The 19,408-nt window shown below is 47.0% G+C and overlaps 8 protein-coding genes across 8 annotated transcripts; 5 read left to right on the top strand and 3 right to left on the bottom strand.

Annotated features, from left to right (window-relative positions):
- Positions 1-3,191: 3,191 nt before the first annotated feature.
- BDQ94DRAFT_186136 (arabinan endo-1,5-alpha-L-arabinosidase) lies at positions 3,192-4,556 on the bottom strand. The gene is made up of 4 exons (XM_026775066.1): positions 4,232-4,556; positions 4,018-4,159; positions 3,678-3,962; positions 3,192-3,607 (listed from the first exon to the last, which is right to left on the bottom strand). The coding sequence occupies exons 1-4, from the start codon at positions 4,489-4,491 to the stop codon at positions 3,386-3,388; spliced, it is 909 nt and encodes a 302-aa protein (XP_026619822.1). The 5' UTR covers positions 4,492-4,556; the 3' UTR covers positions 3,192-3,385.
- A 3,777-nt stretch (positions 4,557-8,333) lies between these two features.
- BDQ94DRAFT_164179 (uncharacterized protein) lies at positions 8,334-8,753 on the top strand (the record flags this gene model as incomplete). The annotated part of the gene is made up of 1 exon (XM_026769935.1): positions 8,334-8,753. One exon carries the CDS (start codon positions 8,334-8,336, stop codon positions 8,751-8,753), a length of 420 nt encoding a protein of 139 aa, XP_026619821.1.
- Positions 8,754-9,880: 1,127 nt separating this feature from the next.
- BDQ94DRAFT_164178 (glycoside hydrolase) lies at positions 9,881-10,334 on the top strand (the record flags this gene model as incomplete). Its single annotated transcript, XM_026769934.1, has 3 exons — positions 9,881-9,935; positions 9,970-10,046; positions 10,110-10,334. The coding sequence occupies 3 exons, from the start codon at positions 9,881-9,883 to the stop codon at positions 10,332-10,334; spliced, it is 357 nt and encodes a 118-aa protein (XP_026619820.1).
- Positions 10,335-11,182: 848 nt separating this feature from the next.
- On the bottom strand, positions 11,183-11,966 carry BDQ94DRAFT_186132 (cation-transporting P-type ATPase PCA1; the record flags this gene model as incomplete). Its single annotated transcript, XM_026775065.1, has 3 exons — positions 11,690-11,966; positions 11,363-11,636; positions 11,183-11,307 (listed from the first exon to the last, which is right to left on the bottom strand). Exons 1-3 carry the CDS (start codon positions 11,948-11,950, stop codon positions 11,183-11,185), a joined length of 660 nt encoding a protein of 219 aa, XP_026619819.1. The 5' UTR covers positions 11,951-11,966.
- A 1,177-nt stretch (positions 11,967-13,143) lies between these two features.
- On the top strand, positions 13,144-13,392 carry BDQ94DRAFT_164176 (putative FAD monooxygenase; the record flags this gene model as incomplete). The annotated part of the gene is made up of 1 exon (XM_026769933.1): positions 13,144-13,392. The coding sequence occupies one exon, from the start codon at positions 13,144-13,146 to the stop codon at positions 13,390-13,392; it is 249 nt and encodes an 82-aa protein (XP_026619818.1).
- A 1,525-nt stretch (positions 13,393-14,917) lies between these two features.
- Positions 14,918-15,859, top strand: BDQ94DRAFT_176129 (bZIP transcription factor; the record flags this gene model as incomplete). The annotated part of the gene is made up of 1 exon (XM_026772622.1): positions 14,918-15,859. One exon carries the CDS (start codon positions 14,918-14,920, stop codon positions 15,857-15,859), a length of 942 nt encoding a protein of 313 aa, XP_026619817.1.
- A 501-nt stretch (positions 15,860-16,360) lies between these two features.
- BDQ94DRAFT_154968 (uncharacterized protein) lies at positions 16,361-17,289 on the bottom strand. Its single transcript, XM_026768389.1, has 2 exons — positions 16,813-17,289; positions 16,361-16,755 (listed from the first exon to the last, which is right to left on the bottom strand). The coding sequence occupies exons 1-2, from the start codon at positions 16,936-16,938 to the stop codon at positions 16,567-16,569; spliced, it is 315 nt and encodes a 104-aa protein (XP_026619816.1). The 5' UTR covers positions 16,939-17,289; the 3' UTR covers positions 16,361-16,566.
- Positions 17,290-18,522: 1,233 nt separating this feature from the next.
- On the top strand, positions 18,523-19,226 carry BDQ94DRAFT_127347 (Zn(II)2Cys6 transcription factor domain-containing protein). The gene is made up of 2 exons (XM_026763891.1): positions 18,523-18,849; positions 18,902-19,226. The coding sequence occupies exons 1-2, from the start codon at positions 18,718-18,720 to the stop codon at positions 19,166-19,168; spliced, it is 399 nt and encodes a 132-aa protein (XP_026619815.1). The 5' UTR covers positions 18,523-18,717; the 3' UTR covers positions 19,169-19,226.
- The last annotated feature ends 182 nt before the right edge of the window (positions 19,227-19,408 follow it).

Below are 19,408 nucleotides of genomic sequence, written 5' to 3'. Positions count from 1 at the left end.
GTCGTAGGCGACCGTCTCTTTCTCATCGAATAGGTGGTGAAAGCCGGTTGAGATACCGAACAGCGGTCTATTATGAGACACAGCCCGAGAGATGCATGCCCTGCATACCAGGGGTAAGGCTACCGGGGCCGATGAGAAAGCGGTGCAAAGGAATTTTCCAGGTGCGCAGGGTCGAGTAATCAATAAGACCGTCTTCCTTGGGAATAGGTACGCGCTATGAGAATCTGCGGGGCAGTGGTATTTGTTTACGGACTAAAGTTGCCCCAGCTGCTAGTGTGGTGCTCCTAATCAGGTAAAGAGCTTCATTACCGCTTGGAATCCAAGTGCACAGCCTGTAAAGTCAGCTTCATGCACATCCCATCAGAGCCAGGAAGCTTTCGTGCTACACCAACCTGTCACCCGATCATTGTCTGACTTGAACCATTAGAAAATATTGCTACCTTCTGATGTGATTTCTTGCGTCGTACCCTTCGCTAGTCCTTTAATGGAGTAATAAGGCTCCAACTCCACGTCCATTTGAGGCCAAGTCAGCACATCCAGTCCAAGTGATGATCGAGGCCATCGTACAAATGGCAGTCTGTTCAAGTAGGGGTTTCAGCAGGTTGGCTTATTGGAGCTCCTTTAAATATGAAGAGCTCGTTCTGACCTGCTCCCACTAAAGGATTTGCTAACGGTTCAGGAGGTGCCTCTAAGGGTGAGCGACCAAGCTTTATATTATTATGTTCCCTTAAGGTTGGGCAGGATGCAGCCTTCACAATCCAGGCCGGGAATACATTCCGCTCTTTCTACCAAGAGTAGCCTGTCGAGGATTATTACATGACTCCTGCATCGCAAAAACTTGTGCAACGGTATCCTGATATCTCTCCTGAGATCTGCGTTTACTGTACCAGTGCGGACCTCCTCTTCCTTTGCCCAGGGATTGGGATGTCACGCGGATTTTCTGCCGTGAGATCGTGGGTCCAGATACATACCCAAAGTCGGTACATAATAACGTCGACGGTATAAGAGAGCGCAGTCGATTGACGGCTCTCGCTGCAGTAGTCGGTTCATCGTTCAACGGGAAGTGTGTGAATAAATCGATCCGCGATCATTCAAATTAACGGCCAAGCGTCTAAGGTCCAAAGCCCTCCATAGGTTGTATTGCCGCAGGGCTCGCCGCTGTTCCGATCCTATTTCTCTTCAACGCAGACCTTGTACAACGATAAATCAGGAGCCGAGGTGGACTAATTTCATTCGTGGATGACTTTACCGCGCGGGTGGCCGGAAAAACTACGTAAAGTAATCGGGAAGGCATTGATGCAATTGTCAATAAAGCACGGCTGGGAGAAAAGGAGCGGCGCGACGTTCGAAGAACATAAAACAGTCATCAAACACTTCGCGTAAGGCTTACAATTCAGACCATAGGCCTTCCACTATCGCTGGGCAAACCGTTGAGCTCAAAGACTATGTCAAGATCCTGGAGGTTCTTATGGACGCGAAACTCAAGTACTCGCAGGAGGGCAGCATCCGTAGGCTTGGAGGCAGCGATGTAGCTTCGGCGACTTCGCGGCCTATTCCCGGCAACCGCACAACAGCTATCCACATCAACACTTGCAGGGATAAGGCAATTGGGACGATTAAACGAATCCAGTGGGTGGGAGCGCAGGCAATTGTAGGAACCATTCTCACAGTTGCAACCAGCGTAGCAGAGGCAGAGGCTCACATTGCCACTGTGCAACACTGTTTCTAGAAACGGGCCGAAAAACTGTGAACGGACCTCCACACTCTCCCAGAAACAAGCCTTTCCGCAGAGATACAGCTCGGATAAAATATTCAGCAGTAGCGGGCGCACTGAAAGCATTGAGATAGAGACAGTGGAATTTATTAATCTGTTCACATTAGCACCATGGGAGACATGTATGCAGACGGACCGATAGATGGTACCGGGCGGATCAATACAAGTCGTGGTCAGTGCGGAACGACTTTGTATAATTTGAGGTGGCGATCGAGAAGAAGCCACCTCGATATTGAAAACTGAAACTGAAGTCCTTCTCCGTGACATTGGGTGCAATATCAGGGCAAAATCCATTCTCCGCAGAACTAGCAGCAATGGCACACGTATTGAGTGCCCTATCGGGACTGAAACAGTATAGTCACGCTACTCAAGAGCAACAAAGGGGCCGCACTTGCACTGGGATACCTGTGGCAACAATCGGGTCAGGAACATCTTTCATTAATATACAAGATGATTAGAAGACCGCGACGAAGGAACGGAAACAGGATGACGATCCGCTGGGTCCCCACCAGCGAGTATAACAAACTGAAGGGCCTCGCTAAGTTGTAGGCCAGGGCAGCTACCCGAGAAGACGCCATGCCACCCACACAACCTCCCAAGATGAAATAAACCATTCTCAATATCGCACGATCCCAACAAATCACCAGCAAACGGCTGCCGGAGGAAGTGGGAACATGTGAGAAGAGTAGATGCGGCCCTCCCGGGCAAAACACATCCCGACAATTGTACGATCGTTTATCATGGAAAGAAGTGAGCGTGCTGGCTCGGCTCCGGATGGGCATGGTGCGATAAACGGGTATTTCTACCAGACCAAAGTTGTGCAGACGGATCAATGTGCATGTGGCCAAGCAAGAGAGACCGTAGAGCACTTTCTCTGTCGATTCCTCTTTCAGTGTTGGAAATGGATGGCTTCAATGTATCAACACCTACCGAGGCAACATATCCTTCTTCCTGGGACGAGAATCCCCTTCAAATGGTCAACACTGGCCCCAAACTTAGAAGCGGTACGAGCCTTCACACGGTTTAACCATACAGATAATTAGAAGTCCGCCCCTCTTCCCGACCTAATTCACACCAACGGCCTCGGGCCAAACACGGTAGGCGCGTTTCAGCTGCGGAAGACAAGATGTTGAACACTTGAAGAAGCGCCTTCAAAGCAGCCTACTAACATGATTACCACCCCACGAGATTCCGCTACGATATCGACTGATGAGACGCCATATGCTATTTGAGAAAGGGTATCGGCCTTCAGGAGATAAGGCACAGCTTAAGAAAGGTGTTAGTCGATTAGTGGTAGTTGCCCTTTTAGCTTGACCGCCGGGCATTAATATGTTGAATGTCTCTCTCTCTGTGTGTATAAATGTGCACGTATGTGCGTGGGAGACCTGAAAGGCACTCTCCCAGATACCAAGGGAAAGCGATCGCAAGGTCTGGAGTAAATCCGGGAAGCGCGACGTTGATATCGACGTCGGATTGTTGTTGTGTAAAGCATATCAAGCACCGCAATTATGCCAAGAACTTGTTTTGCTTCCCTGTGACCTCAACCACCACTATATACAAATAGCCCTCTCGTTCCCGGGCAAAACTCCAAGGACGCACAAAAACCGCAGCTTACACGGAAGGCCACCCGTCAGACCAGTTAATGACGTTCCAACCAAATTGCTTATCACCATCAGCATAACCGACCTCAGTGTTGATGTAGTGGTAGTAAAGGATAGTCCCGTACTCCGGATCATCGAAAACACCCTGACCGCCAGGTCCATAAATATTATCATGGCTCTTCAAGACGAGAGAGCCGCCACTCGCCTGGCAATCATTGCCATCTTTATCGACCTATTTTTTACAATTATATGTTAGCGTAGGAACAAATGGAGAATAGGACATCACGCAGAGAAACACTTACAAATCCTCCAGTAGCTGTGGTGCTGCGACAAACCATAATCTTGTACTCCTCACCAGCAGCAGGGCGATTGGTATCGTAGCCACAGCATGCACCTGACGAGAAGAAGAGATAGAAATAGCTGCCATACTGATACATGAACGCCCCTTCCTCGGAGTGGTCGCTCGTAACATTGAAGGCGATGTTGTAAGCAGCGCTGCCGGCGGTCTTGGTGCCTGCAGAATTCATCTTGACTTGATAGATGTCATTGTAGAAAGAGCCGAAGTTCATGTAAAAAGTTCCGTCGGCCTTGATAAGGTTAGGATCAATGGCATTGCTACAGTTTTCCACTATTAGAGGCAACACCAATTGACCCGTGATCGTTCCAGCTGTTGAGGTCCATGGTGGTAGAGGTGGCGAGACCGATGGCGGACGACTGGGAGCCGAAGGTAGAAACCGCATAGAACAGGTAGTAGGTTCCGTCTATGTAATGAACATCAGGGGGCCTATTGCAGAACTTTAGCGATATGGGACGGAATGTAGCATAGTGCAGGACCAGGATAGAGGAACTCACCCACAAATCTGTGTTACCAGCCAGCTTTATCTTTGATCCGCTAGGGAGAACAGAACCGACACCTTCCCAGGGACCATGCAATGAATCGGAGGTGGCGTAAGTGATTTCGCCACCGGTAGAGAAGCGGAAGTACTTTCCGTCAGACACTCGACGCATAAGTTCAGGGTCACTGATGATGCACAAACCCGAGCAAAGCTCGGGGTTGGTGAAGAAATAAGTCAGACTAGGAAGAATGGCAAGCGCTGTAAGTGAGAAGAACATCATGGCCTGAAGAAGATGGAAGATAATTTGGAAACCAGAGAAGCAGTGAGGGCCGTTCCTGATTTATGTAGAGCATAGGACATTCAGTCTAAAAGAGGAAAATGATTAGCAGATGAGACGTCTCTCCTGAGCGTCCACATCATTAACCATCGACTGCACTATATCAGTGGGGAACCTCCAGGTGGAGTACATCCGAAGTAGCTGTCCCGTCTTACCAACTTGCAATTTGTGGACGATAGCAATTAGGCTAGCCCATCGATTTAAGCCAAGTAGAGATGGCTCATGATCTTTCGTCGCAACTACCCAATATGATCAGATTAAATGCGAAGGAACGGGCACCACTAGGGCCCGAGTATTCACTATTCTTAAGACAGGGTCGTTGAGTACTGTTGTATGCTCGATTTTTGTTCAAACCCAATTCCGACTGCATTTGTCCGCAATGGCGAGCATTGCTCGGTACAATCATAGTTCCGGACGTCCCAGAAAAGTCATTGTGTGAGTAGGAAGCGCCGGCATTAGTGCTTACTTACTACTGCATCATCTTTTAACCAAGGATGCATTTGATATCTGGGATATTCGAAGGGGCCACACAGAGTATAGGGAAATAAAGGGGTAGAATTACGCTGCTCAGTGCGTTCTCAAAGCGAGTCCCAGAGGCTTAAACGCCCCCTTTGAGGGTAAAGCAACCGTAGCACCGAAGCCATCTATTTTCTGTAACATCCTAATTATTCTAGTCCTCGGCAATTGTTAGGGTGCCTTTCCCGAGGATACTTCATTTTCTGACTGGTGCTACCATAAAATTGGAAGAACCCGGTGTCCATGAAGCGCACGGTCTTTACTAGTGTGGTTTGGAATATAATCTGTCCGTACACATAAGACCAATTCGCCCCGAGCTTGTTTCAGCCCGAAACCAGTGTGTGGTATGGGTATTCGGGAAGTGGGAAGAAGATTCCGTTGAATCCAGTACCCACGGAAAATGTCGGTCCTGCATGGCAAGTGTGCTATGCACTACTGACCGACGAACGATGCCCGCGTAATATTCAGCCGTGTGTCGTGCTCACATAGCCTCAATATTAAGTTCGAACGGTGATTGTGGGCTACGCTGAAAGAGCCCAACAACCAGCGGAAATGCGAGTTGTTGATAAAATCTGGGATGGAACAACCTGAAATGTGTAATAACACCTCGGAAGTTGACGGAATACGAGCATACGAGCTCATATCGATCAATAAAAACGCCAGCTTACGTTGGCCTTGAACCACAATAATGCCAAGAACTCTTTGGCTCTTTCAGTGGATCTTGGGCTTAGAGCAGCCCACACATAGGGCTGACTTTTTTCAGCATGGCGTGCCTACAGGCTAGAACCCCAAACTCGAAACATTGGCCATTATGTCCCAGCCGGCTTGGGTGATTGGCTCCGAAACTGCCTGGCGAAAATATGCCGGTTAATATCGCTAATGCCTCGCTAATATTGAACATTTTTCTCTGGGTGCCTATTTCACGGCATCCCCCATTTTGTGCAGTGAGGAAACTCCATGATTGAGGTCGAGCCTTGAGTGGTTTGTGATGAGTGTGGCGCAGGGTAAATTAACCAGCTTAGCCTCGGCCTCCGTTCAGTGTACGAATATTGTTGGAAACGTACCCTGTATAGCAATTTTGGGGCGTGTTTTCGTGCGAAGAAAACAAGACAGCAGAGTTGTCCATAAGAAAGAGCGAAGCTCTTTACAGATATCTTCCCATAGCTATGCCTTATTCAACGCCCAACTTGACTGCTCCTGTTTCAATTATACTATGCACGGATTTAGTGACACTTCGCGCGGGAATTAATTTCCTCACTTTGAGAAACAAGCGTCCAAAATAATGGGTATATAATAAGAGGATACATCTTGCGGCGACGACGTCGCTCATATTGACAATCTTCGCGAGAACAGATCTACTGTTATGATGTTAAGTGAACTAGAAGACGGCAGATGGGCTGCCCAAAACGGCCGCAGTCCACGCCGTTTTGGCCGTCAATTTGCCACACCTTCGGCCACTCCCCCGTGCACTTATTATGTCCACGCACCGCCAAGCACCGATTGTCGACCCACCCAAACCTCATTTGTGCGCAGTGCAGTATACCTCAAGGCACACACTTCTTCAACCGCGGATCAACTTCCCCAAAATGAATTAGTGGCGCTATCCGTAGCGAAATCTCTTGGTGGGACACAAGCGCTATGACTAGTTGAGTTAACTATCAGGGGTCCGTAACATCTAGTTAGGAATAGCACCGTATAAGTAGGAATTACTTGAAAAAAACTACCCTGCCAGCACCCCTACCTGCTGAATTACTTTACTAGATACTAATATTCGATTCGTTGATTAGATTATAATTATCTAATTCATCGTAATAAACAATCCGTTCTCGTATAGTTCAACTATGTCCCCAAGCATTACCTCAATCATCTTAGCCAGGAATGTTACTTAGCAAATTTGAAGTCAATTTAATATGACAGAATGCTGGAATATAATTCTAAGTTTTAGTATAGAAGGTAGAATACTTTAACTTCAGGGGACACAGGAACCATTTAGTTCAGGTAGGCAGGGCATCAAATACTGAGAAATATTTGTTGAATTAGCCGCAGGGGGAGCAGGGAAAGAATTATCTCATACAAAAAACTCATTCATTTGGGCACACAATTAATAATTACCTGATATCGCCTAGCAGCAGCGGCTTGGGCCGCCTCTAGCACCTTCAGGCTAGCTGTGGGGTCCGTTTGACAATACCATAATGTCCGAAAAGCATCACATACTTTCTTGAGCACGTCTGTTGTGTATGGCCGGACCGCCAATTATTATACTCATGGCTAATGCATTGAGCGGTCGCCATGTGATGGATATATTCGCAAGGTTAACATCCACATAGCAGAATTGGCAGCTTAAACAAATCTGTTGTCTATTTCGGACAACGCTTTACTGTGCCAGCTTATTTGCTTTCCTAACAAGCTTGGCTCGCAAGATAACTTTTGCCTAACGAGCTTGCGCTTCATAGCTGTCTAAGGCATACTGAGTCTCCTTGACGAGTGCAATTTGGTCGGCGAAACACGATACATTTCATTTCACTAATTGGTACACCCACTTTCGATATTAATATCCAGTTGTAGTGGGGTCCAGGCACAGAGCTACCCAACCGACTACAAAGAATATCCAAAGCTACTGGAGAGGAAATGTTTGGTGTAATAGTCAGTTATCCTGCAGCTGCTGAAGTCCAGAAGCCAATTGAGTGTAACACTGCCAGTAATTATGGGTCATCGGCTATATACCAGATCCTTATCACTTGCCAGTACCAAACATTAGTCCTAAACAAACTACAGCTATGCCACTGCTCAACCCAGTTCATGGGCGCATATAGGCGAAGTCCGAACACCTTGGAATACTAACCCACTAAACAAATACTAGTTCCTGCCCCCATTCTTGGCGAGATAGATGAGGAAACTACTACCTGTGCCGAATTATTCAGGCAGCCCTTTACTCAGCGTGGGTCTCAGGTGCATTGAGTCTGGTGGCCGAAGGTATATAAACCATGAAGATAGCCACGAGTTAAATTGGAAAATAACCTACTTCATTTTGTTCTTCAAGGAGCAAAGGAACCCCATCCTTCAGACACCGAGGCCGAGAAAAGTGGGTGAAATACGAAAGTCAACAACAGGCAAGTCTTGATCTCTCTCTTTCTACTTTTTTCCCCTTTCTACGTATCTTTATTCAGCATACATTACTGGAGCTCACAGAGGTTGTAGAGGATCTCTCAAGCTAACATAAGAAAGCGTATAGGTTGAAAAATCCACGAGGCACAGCTGAAGTCAACAAGATGCATCTTCCGAGCCTCGCCCTTCTAGCCGCGACAGCTCCGACCGCTTTGGCATGCACTTTCGGAATCCAATTTCGCTATATTCGTGGAGGTGGCGCTTCGGAACTCCAGTGTATAGGTTTTGCATATGACAGTAACAATCCGGACATCATAAACGATGTTAAGGATGCCTATTCCAACATCGCATGTGGCGGCGGTTGCACAAACCTTGACTTCAATGGAAAGACATACCGATTTTGTTTTGACCACGCCGCGAACCTGGACATCCAAGGAGATGCTTCTGTTCAACGTGTTGATGGTGGTGTCAAGGTCAATATTGTGCCTGATGGGGAGAAGAAGGTAGATAGATTTACTGCCGGCCTCGGCAGTGTTGTTACGCACGCCTTCTACCGGTCTAATATTGGGTGCCCGAGTGGTTGAGTCAAGGAATATGGGAGGTAGAGTCTGTATCGTATATATACAATGATACATGACTGGCCGAAATAGACCAAGTGCTGTCAATTATACCAAGTTTCTTTGACATCAATATTGCTAGATCTGGCCGTCTGCTCGGGACTTTTATGCTACATTCTACCATACAAAGAAAAGAAACCGACTTAATTAATTGGATATGATGAGAGTCACTACGAAACATGTGCATAAGCCGTCTCTTCGGTCAGCAGCCCCGTCTCACTTCGGCATGTTGGTCTGTTTACATGACTCCTTTTTAGACGATATATTTCGAGCCATCATAGCTTCTACACACACTACTATTATGGCCGATTTTGATTGGTTCTGATACTGACATAGATATTTTGCAGGCCTACGAATTTACTCAAGGTAAAAAAAATGCGTAATAAATCTCCATTGGTGCTTCGATTTAACATTTCTTATCAATAACTCCAGATCTTGCTGTCTTTGTCCCTTCTTATACTTGCACCTCATGCCTAGTAGCCATCCCAGCGGTATGAAGGACTGGAAGCTTTACATTACCTCAGAGAAATAGGAGGTAATTCTGTCAACAATATTGTGGTTGCAGGTGACTCAGCCGGTGGAAATCTAGCACGAGGAATTGTCTCTCATATCTTGCATCCACACCCTGATATAAGTGTGGCATTTGCTCCGAAGGAGTCATTGTCTGGGGCACTGCAACTATGCCCTTGGGCCACTTTCTTCCGGAAGCGGGATTTCATTGAGAGAAATAAATCCAAGGACTCTATTGCACTTATTCCTAGCAGCTGCTACGTTCAGTGTTTTCTCGGTGGCAAGCCCTCGAATAACTACAACGAAACTCTTTCAAGTCATGAATCCGGATCATGAGAGCTGATGAAATGTCCTGACCGACTAAAAGTGTTGGGTTGGATGTTAGCAATGTGAGGGGCTAAAACATCCACTTGTGCTCTTCTCTCGCGAATAGAGCAGCGAGGCCACAAACCATGCGTCATTTCTCTTCGCCGGTCGGTTAGAAATAGATAAATATTACTTCTGAATCTCGGGAGATTTCAGAGGAAAGAACCGAGGAAACTCGCAGCCAAGGCTGGAAATTGTGTACGGAATCCTTATGATCCATGGCGGTTTCAGCTTTTACTCTCTTCTCTTCTGGGATCTTATTCTTTCTAAGGAGTATTTGTCTTTCAAATGCTGTAGGTGGGAGTAGCTCCACGTCTCCAAAAAGACGACACGGGAGCCGACCCAAGCCCTAGTTATAGATCCATTGCCTACTCTGTCAACTGGGTAAGATATCTTTGATATAATGCAAAGGACGCATAGCAGGGAACTGACAAACTATCCACCTAGGGAATTTATGGTCGCAAGTTTGATCCGCAAGACCTTCCCGTTGAGAGGCTTACTCATGTCCTCTATGCATTCGCAGATGTGCGGAATGATACTGGAGATGTGTATCTTTCTGATACCTATGCAGACTTGAAGAAGCATTACCCCGGTGATTCCTGGTCTGAAGCAGGTAATAATGCGCCTTCTGCTTCCCTTCCAAAGACAAAGAGTGCCTTCCCTGAGCTCTAGCGTGTTTTGGCGCGCTAAACCCTTGATTTAGGGCATTGAGGACTTCCGTTTCGAGAAGAAATGATACAATACCTGACTGCTGATTTAATAACGTGCGCTGTAAAATGACCTGAAGCCAGATTACGCAACGCCGAAAGTATGGTGTAACCCGAATCTCGTGCGAGAAGGACGGATCCGTCGCTTCGTATGTACAAGACTAGACTTTGCATGGCTTTTATAGTGTCCTTGCAGGGATTTACTGCCTTTGTTTCAGCATTGATATTTTAGTAATCATTTGAAAACTTTATGTTTAGGTAAGCTTGCATAAAATTTAAGCACACAGAATCTTACCGAAGGTCGTGGAACTGCTTCTCTGCTAGGCTTGTTTACTCACATTCTTGAATCTTGATATATACTCAAATCTACCTCGCATAACTGTTAATACAGTTGAAGCACTTCGTTCCTGATATAGAAATGGAAAATATCTCACATTTTGATCGTTGTTTGGGAACCCCTCACGGCGGGATCTCTTTATGTGAGAGTTGCTAAACAAGAGATCAAACACGTGGCCCTTGAATCCACTGAACAAATGTACAATAGTTGACTAACGACTTGCACAGCGTTGCAGGGCTGCGTGTTTAAACGAATAATCACATCAATGAATGACTTAGAATTTGACTCTACATCACTTGATGCTAAGTCAACGACTTTCGATAACGACGGAATTGCAGCAAAATGAGACTGCGAGCCGAGCTTGAATATGAATAAGAGCTGTCCCATCCCGTCTTCAGAACGACGTTCTGAACTACGTACGTTGAGGAGAGTTTGTGTAATCAGCCGGTATCACTCGTACAATGATTGCTCTGTGCCTAGATCTTCGGCCAGCGTAGAAGCAACGCAGCGGCAATTACTGGTAACACACTCACCAATTCTCCTAGTCCCGCAAACTGTGGAGAAATTCTCGCATTGACAAAAGCACCCGCAACGAGAAGGACTGCAAAGGTGTTATACATGAAGCTCCAAGCGAAATTGAACTTGATGCGGTGGACAGATTTCCGACTGGAGTCCATCATGGTGGGGATGCCAGCCAGAGAAGGCCGCATGAGATACCACATCCGCGGCGTATTGCGCGACATCTGTGCCTTCGTTCATGTGGACGCCGATCGTAGCCTGCGCGAGAGCAACGGCGTCGTTGGTGCCATCGCCGCAGAAAACAACAACCGGTTCCTTGCGGTCCGCACCTGTACCAAGGAGCATCTGGATATAATCCCTCTTGTCGGCGGGCGAGCTTTGAGAACGAACATTATTGCCAGGAATGCTAAGCTTGGACGCTATGTCTGAACAGCTCCGTCATCGTCCCCAGAAACCACGTGTACCGAGACACCACGCTTCTGCAAGGTCTCGATCGTCCCCGCAGCGTCAGGTTGGAGCTCATCCTCAAGAGCAAAGACCGCATGTAAGGCATTGTCGATAGAAAAGCAGAAAACAGTGTATCCTTGAGCAAGCATTGGTTGGACAAGTTCATGTTCCGATAAGTCCAGCCAGCCAGAATTGCCTGCTTGGAGTCTCCGGCCGCCCACGGTGGTTTCGACACCTTTACCAGTAAAGCTCTTGGGCTCAGGAACGGTTAGGACCATAACCCCAGTATCCTGGAGGTAAGCAGCCACAGAAACCGAGACTGGGTGTCGACTGTTTTCGATGAGGCCTAGAAGAAGCGGGAGCTTGTCTTGGTCAACGCAGTTCTTCGCGACAACAGATAGCCTTCCCCGGGTCAAGGTCCCAGTCTAATCAAACACGACGTGCGATGTTTTATGAGCAACTTCAATAGCATCTGCAGACTTGAAGATAATACCTTTTTCCGCCGCCACTCCGCTAGCAATTACAATGACCATAGGTACGGCCAGTCCGATAGCGCAGGGGCAAGAGCATAAATGCCTCTTTCACTCTTGACCTGCACGACCATGGCTTAACCTAGCCTCGCACTGGATGTGTTTTATCTCTGGTCATACTGAGATAATGTGACCGGAGATATCAACACGTGATTATTATGTAACATGTATCGACTAGGACAAACAGTGTTGCATAACCGCGGGAGATATCCATGGAAGAACATGGAGCCCCCGCTCCGGATCTCAGGGAGCCAGGAAAGTTCTGTTCCAGGTCCCTCGCAGACGGGCCATGTGGCATCAACTTCCTTTTTCTGGCAACCACATATATCTCTTTGCCTTGTTATAACTCGTAGAGTCGATAAATGTACATTACATTCTTTACTGTCCAATTCAACAAAATAAAGCAGTTGTGTCATTCAAAATCTTCGCCCACAGCTGTCTGCTAACTGTTGTTCGCCGGCGAGCAACATCTGCTGAGGCAGCGTATGTGCGAGATTTGACCAGATATTGCTAACTACAGGATCTTTTTTTGATCACTGAAAGAGACGAGCTCGAACCTACTAAGCCCTGAAACTGATCATGGCACTTACTAATATTAGTCATGGCGATGGGGTGATTTGCCATGGTATGCACCCATCCTAGGAAACTTTAGTTGTACACACTCCTCGCTGTCAAAGCTTAGCCTTATCAATGCCAATTCTCTGTCTTTCTTTGAGTATCCTGCTCCTCAAATGAGTCCCGCCCGCACAGATAAACTCCCGCTCCTCCAGTGCGGATTCTGGGTTGAAGGAAAGGGGTACGATGAGGACCCACCAACCTGTATCCACTAATGGATTGAGTGGAAGGCTATTCTTAATATAAAGACAGGATATCATACAATCTAACATGGAAGACCTGCTTCGTGAATGCAAGGGAAGTGTCCCCTAGGATACTCGGTATATATGAAAGGGAATGACGACCGGTTGGGCGAGGAGCTGCTCAAGCTGAATACCCAGTTAATTCAAATATATGAACAAGACACCAACATCACCGAAGGAGTCAAGCGCGTTCGTGGCCAGTACATCGACTTCATGACGGGAGTGGGCGTGGCATATGGCCCAAATGAGTTGATATCTGGAGAGGCAGACACATCGGTGGCAAATAATATTAGGATTAGTATGCTCCTGGCATCATATCCTGCCGTGGGTTAGGCCGACGGGATCGGCACACAGCTGATTAGCAAGTTGATCGGTAATTAAGCATGGAGGCTGCTCATATTTCCCAGCGACTTGCGTGAATATTATAACCGGAACCGGCTGGCCAGATTTACGAACGAATTTAGTAAACAGGCTCATCTACTCTATTAGTATAAAGACGTGGAGGTGAACCGGTATTGCCCCTTTATTTAAATTATCCCGTTGCATTTCAGCCCGAGAACTTCGGTGAGTTCCTTAATTTCGACAAAGATATTCCACCCGTTCAATTAGACGTGGGGATGAGATTACTCCGGAGTATTTACTAACGATGGCTCATACAGCGAAACTTGTTGTGGTGCCTATAAAAGATACAGCATATGAGGAGAAACCAGGTGTCATATTATTTGATTAGAAGGCTTGGGAGAGGTGGAAGCATTAGAACAGCATTTAGATTAGTATATCAGCAGAATTTGATCTGAACGGATTCGGCCTCTATTTGGTATAGTTTCAGCAAGCGCGACCGGCGAAAGGGGTTTGAAAGCATGTTGTTGATAACGTATTCTGAGTCTTGCACGGATAGCTTTTAATGGCAAGGGCCAGATATGATACGAAGAATAGACTATAGAGAGAACAAGGGGGACAAAAAGATACCGGATCCATTTCATGCGGCACAATGTAGTAATAACTATTGGCAGATATTACATACAATGATATTCCCAACAAGTCGCGAGCGTGTTCAGTGGCCAGAGCCCAACGGCAGCTCATCGCACAGACCGGGGATCGCCCGTGGCCCACGGCTCTCTCGTCCCATATTCCATCAAGAAAGCCCTGCCACTCAGAAGCCCCAAAGAACCCCCAACTGGATGCTCAGGGAAGTTGTGGAACGACTGTTCAAATTGACTTTCAGACAGGGACTGGGAGAGCAGCTTGACTGGGGGCGAATAAGGATGAGGTAATGATGATGTTGAAGGGTGATGTCATGAGAGTATCAGTCATGGAGAATGGGCTCCAGCACCACCGGCTGCACGGACTCAGTAAGTCTGGAGATCAAACTGTTACCAGAAATCGAAAATCTCCAACCATCGCCAGACCGACCGCCAGGGTTGGAGAAACAGGTCCCTTTGGAAAGCTCCGGGTTTCAAAATAGCGGTCGGGATATGAGTGCAAATCATAGAGATTCTACTTGAAACGTCATGCTGCAAGTGCGGGCTCCACCCGAACCACACTGAAACTGAATTCGAACTGTTCTTGCGGGTTACCATCAGCTCAGGGTCGCCACTGATACGCGGGTATCTCTTCCGGACAACTTGATACTACGCTATCATGTTGCCCCAGAGTCTGAGCTCAACCAAATCATCCCATTCTAATACCCCAGGGAATCCAGTTTGGGGCGTATCACGTTCACCCCAGTGTTTGCGCTTACATCCCGGCCGGATATATTGCCCTTACAGCCCGACTTGCGCATCCGTACGCGTTTTCTCCTTGTGTGGCGCCGTGTGGAAAGCACTGTTGATCAACCTTATCAATGGCCGATGTGAAAATGTCCGCTGACTTGAACCTCTACGGCCCCCTTTCCGGACCACCATCCACCACTAACGAGACTTGGCCGGGCTCTCTCTATCTGAACAACACCATCCCCCAAGACTGTTTTTCTCTTCCTTTGTTCGAAGATAATGACCAATGGCTTCTCAATTCCTTCTCGCCGCCGGTGTCTTGGGCCACTGGAGCGGCTCTTCAAACAAACTCCACCGCTAGCTCGGAAGCTAGCTTCATCACTCCCTGCCAGACTGTACACAATCCTAGTATTTTTTACGAGCAAAAATCCCCCCGAATGCAGACTATGTTTAAGCAATTCATACCGTCTCAGATGCCTCCAACACCCATCCACGAAATTACCTCGCGGGGTAGCATCACAAGTGTTAGCAGCGGTGGTAGCGCCGACAGCAACCAATCTCGGTCCAGTGTTTCCAGCCACAGCAGCAGTAATGATAGTCCAGTATACAGTCGTCAAGAGAGCTCCCATCGGCCTTCCTCTCCAGGGTCTGGGATGAACGAGAGCGAACGACGCAAACGGGAGCGCTTCCTCGAGCGCAACCGCGTGGCTGCCAATAAATGTCGCAAGAAGAAGAAGGAGCATGCCAAGCAGCTGGAGTGTCGCTGCGAGACGGTGTCTCGGGAAAAAATGCTCTTAGAGAGCCAAGTTGATCACCTGCGGGGCGAAATTCTAAGTCTCAAGAATGAGCTGCTGCGACATTCCCACTGTGGAGATGCGAGGATTAAGTGCCATTTGGCAAAGATGGTAAAGCAGCTTTCTAAAAAGACTGGCACCACAACCCCGAGTCCAGAGGTAAAGAAAGAGTCATTACCCCCGATGAATAATTTCAAGCACGAGCAGGAAATGACAATGGATCTTGAGGATCTGGTGCAGCTTCCGGCTGCCGCGGATAGTTCAGTAACAGAAAGACAAAAAGATATTGAGTGAAGGTTTGATTTGAGATTGTCCATAGTATGCACATGATAGCCTGCGATGATTTAAACGTCTGTAAACAATGTGCTGTGGATATTTCCATTGTTTCTTCTGCTTTCTCTACGTCCCTATTTCTTACCCTTTCTAGTGCATCTGTTCTCTTCCCTTCTATATTTTACCTCTCTGTACCTTTCTCTTTTGGGGACTTTGTCAGAGTACATATATCTACGACAGTGAAAGTACTATGTCTGAGCTAGATTATAGATACGATTGAAAATGGTGGTAGCTAGCATACTTAGCGATGTTCCTGGGTCTAATGTTGCAAGGGGTGTCTTTTTGATGGGGGCAAAAGTTTAACTTCAATTCATGTGATTTAAGCACATCGTGTTTCTAATCAAATCGTTGATGAATCGACTCAAACCGTATCCGATTGTCGTCATGATCTCAAAAGTAACTGATTGAGTGGCCAATGGCACTCGCGACGGGTTACCACTTTCTCAATTGGGGAAACAATATTACTGGCCTTGCAATTATTACACTTCCTATACTTGTGCCATGCTGCAGAATCTTAGTATCAATCGGAACAATACTTGACGTCATAGCTTCCATTCTAAATACAATTGACCCTATACTTGACTAATCATACTACTCGACCCTATCACATAACAAACTCTCCCCCCAACAGTGCAGATAATAATGTAATAGTAGTACTTTGTTGTGAATTACTCCTCCGGCATATCACCACCAGTCCTCGATCCTCCCTTTCGACCAGCCTCCCTAGCCCGGTTATCTCCAGGCTCGAAGCTCCCTCCCGAAGACATTCCGCCCTTGTGGCCGGCTTCCCGAGCCCGTTCTTCGCCAGGCTGGAAGCTACCACTGGAGGCTTGGCCGCCCATGGAGGCAATGTTGCGCTGTTCACTCTGATTAGGACATTATCATGTAGAAGTAAGGGAAGGATATCAATCTACCTGCTTGTCCTCGTCCATGGAGGCAAATCCGCCCGAGTGGCTAGATTGGCCACCCTTGCGGGCGATGTTTTCGACTTCTCCGTGAGGACGGTTGCCGAAGTTGCCGGGGTTAGGGTTGGAGGCCATTTTGATGGTTGTGTTGTACTGTGCGTAGTAAGTAGTACGATTATATGGTAGGCTTTGAGATGGATGCTTGTTAGTCAAGATGTGAAAATTTCACAGGGTTAAGGTAGGCTAATTGTAGATGTCGTTTGGACCCTGAATGATACTTTATACTAACTATAGATTTACTATGACCTCTCGATGATGTCAATGTCCATAATAGTAACCGTAACCGTGATTGTGGGATACATGGTATAGCCAAGCTTGTTTCAAATTTCGGGTAATATCCAAAGGCACTATCGCACTTCGTAGCATGAACGGCAGAGTTGCCGTAATCGTGTTCTCAGAGACGTAATTTAGCATTTTAGCTCTCTTATCTTCCCAATCTCTTTTCGAGTAAGGGGGACCAGGGCTATATATAGTTATCTGCAGTATTACTAAGTTCTTTACGTTTCGCTTCTCTCGGTAGGTGGTGGCAAAGCATCGATACTTCTGGAAAATGGAGCGAGAAAGTGTTTGACTCGCACGAGCTTTCCTGGCACTTTCAGTCATGTGACTGCTCTTCGTCCCATGTGTTGGTCGTTTTCTGGCACAACGGGCAAGTGCGTTAATAGTCACGTGATAGTAGAGAAACCGTTTCAGTAATTCTGCCCAATACACACCGTATTTTATCGGAACTACTCATATGATCGGCTCGCGCTAAGCCCTTGGCAGCGAAGCTGGGAAACAATCGTCCAGTGTTCAAGGTAAGGCCGATTTTAAGACTGATTGTAGCTTATGATTGACAGAAGGGGATATCATATTAGCTTAAGAAAATAGGGTGGCTGCGTACTGTCCACTGATTGCCTTAGTCATACGAAGGAAAAGACAAGTAGCCGCTTCCACTGCCGCGGCCCGCTTGTAGTATGGCTAGGAACGAGGTCTAGACCTACGCCACTAAAGACCATTCTTGTTCTGCCTGTGCCCACCTGTTGCCCAATAAAACCCAATAATTCTGTCGTATAATCTGGAGGCAGGGCCCACAAAGCAATGATGAATCGGTTGACGGTACAAGTGTCCGTCTCATGATTGCTACGGCCCGCTGCTGAGGCCTTCGCGAGAACAGTCCAAGTGGGTCTGCGTACCCTGTAAGGTATAGTGAGACCGTGACTGAATGAGCTGCAGAAGGGTTTGCTTGATGCCCGCTGTACTCTGATTATTTTTCTATTCGGCTAAAAGACACTACTAGCAGTTCGATCGGTAGTAGTAACACAACTATAATATAAATATTTCTAGTCATAATAAGTATTAACCTCCCTTAGCTTTCACACTTGCCCTTAACTCAGACAGCCAGTTTCTATCTTATAAGGCATTATTAGTGTGAAGCTGAACTTCTCTAGTCTGACAGGTGCAATATCTGACAGGACCGATAATAACTGGGTCTTGTCGACCAGGCGGCTAGCCAAGCAACTTCAAATATACCAGGCGCCTTGAATGTTGCTTGACACCCTTGCTGCAAACCTTGGATTATCCCAACCTGCTGTCATTGGTCGGCAGATCTTCCCGCCATAGTCCGTCTGCTGGGCATGCAGGGGTTTACGGCAGGTCTGCAGCGGCAGCGGCAGCGGCAGCATACAAATAACATCTGCGACCGTCATATATTATTAAACACGTCTTTTTACCCCTCTCGCTCTATGACACACTAAAGCCTTTTCACATATAGCGACACTACACACACCTGTTACTCTCAGCCAAATCTTTTCTACCGCCCTTTCAGTGCATTTCTCCGAGTTATTGTTTCACCTCCCTAAAACGTCGCTGAAAATGAATGAAAAAGTGACCCTGCGACCTTTGCGACCGGCGGCGAAAGCCTTACACTCTGAACCGAGCTATAGCAAGCCAAAAGGAAAACGGCAGAGCGTTGCATGCAGAGCTTGTCGCGCAAAGCGGAGAAAGGTTCGTTCATCTCAAACATTGTTTACTCTTGAACCTTATTGATGGGTATTAGTGTACTGGTGCACCAATTTGCCAGTCATGCGTGAGATTGAAATTAGCTTGCGACTTTGAGCCATACAAAGATAAACGCAGGAAATTGGCGCTACAACATGTAGAGAGTGCCAGGCAACGACTTGAGATCCTTTTTGAGCTTCTGCTTACATTCTTAAACAAGGAGGAAGACGAGACGATTCTTGAATGGAGAAAATGCCTGAAAGACACCCCGTCACTTGAAATGATGATCGCAGACCTAGAAAGAAGAAAAGAACCAGGCTTATGATACCATCATAAGTCATGGTACTTTGTTAACCGATAGCCGCTGTTGTTTCATCTCTTGTGCGCTATCTACTCACGCAGGAGATTGAACAAGTGTATGAGTAGCAAGGCAGACCTATATTATAGATGCTGCATTGATAAACACCGAAGTCTCCTTAGCAGAAAAGCCTGGTACTTTCTTCGGCCTCCTGCTCTAATATATTGCTTTTCATTCCCTTCATGCGTCATTTGCGATCGTATGACA

The sequence above is a fragment of the Aspergillus welwitschiae genome (genome assembly GCF_003344945.1).
Source record: "Aspergillus welwitschiae strain CBS 139.54b unplaced genomic scaffold BDQ94scaffold_85, whole genome shotgun sequence".
NCBI classification, from domain to species: Eukaryota; Fungi; Ascomycota; class Eurotiomycetes; order Eurotiales; family Aspergillaceae; genus Aspergillus; species Aspergillus welwitschiae.
This window is presented reverse-complemented; position numbering and strand designations above follow the sequence as displayed.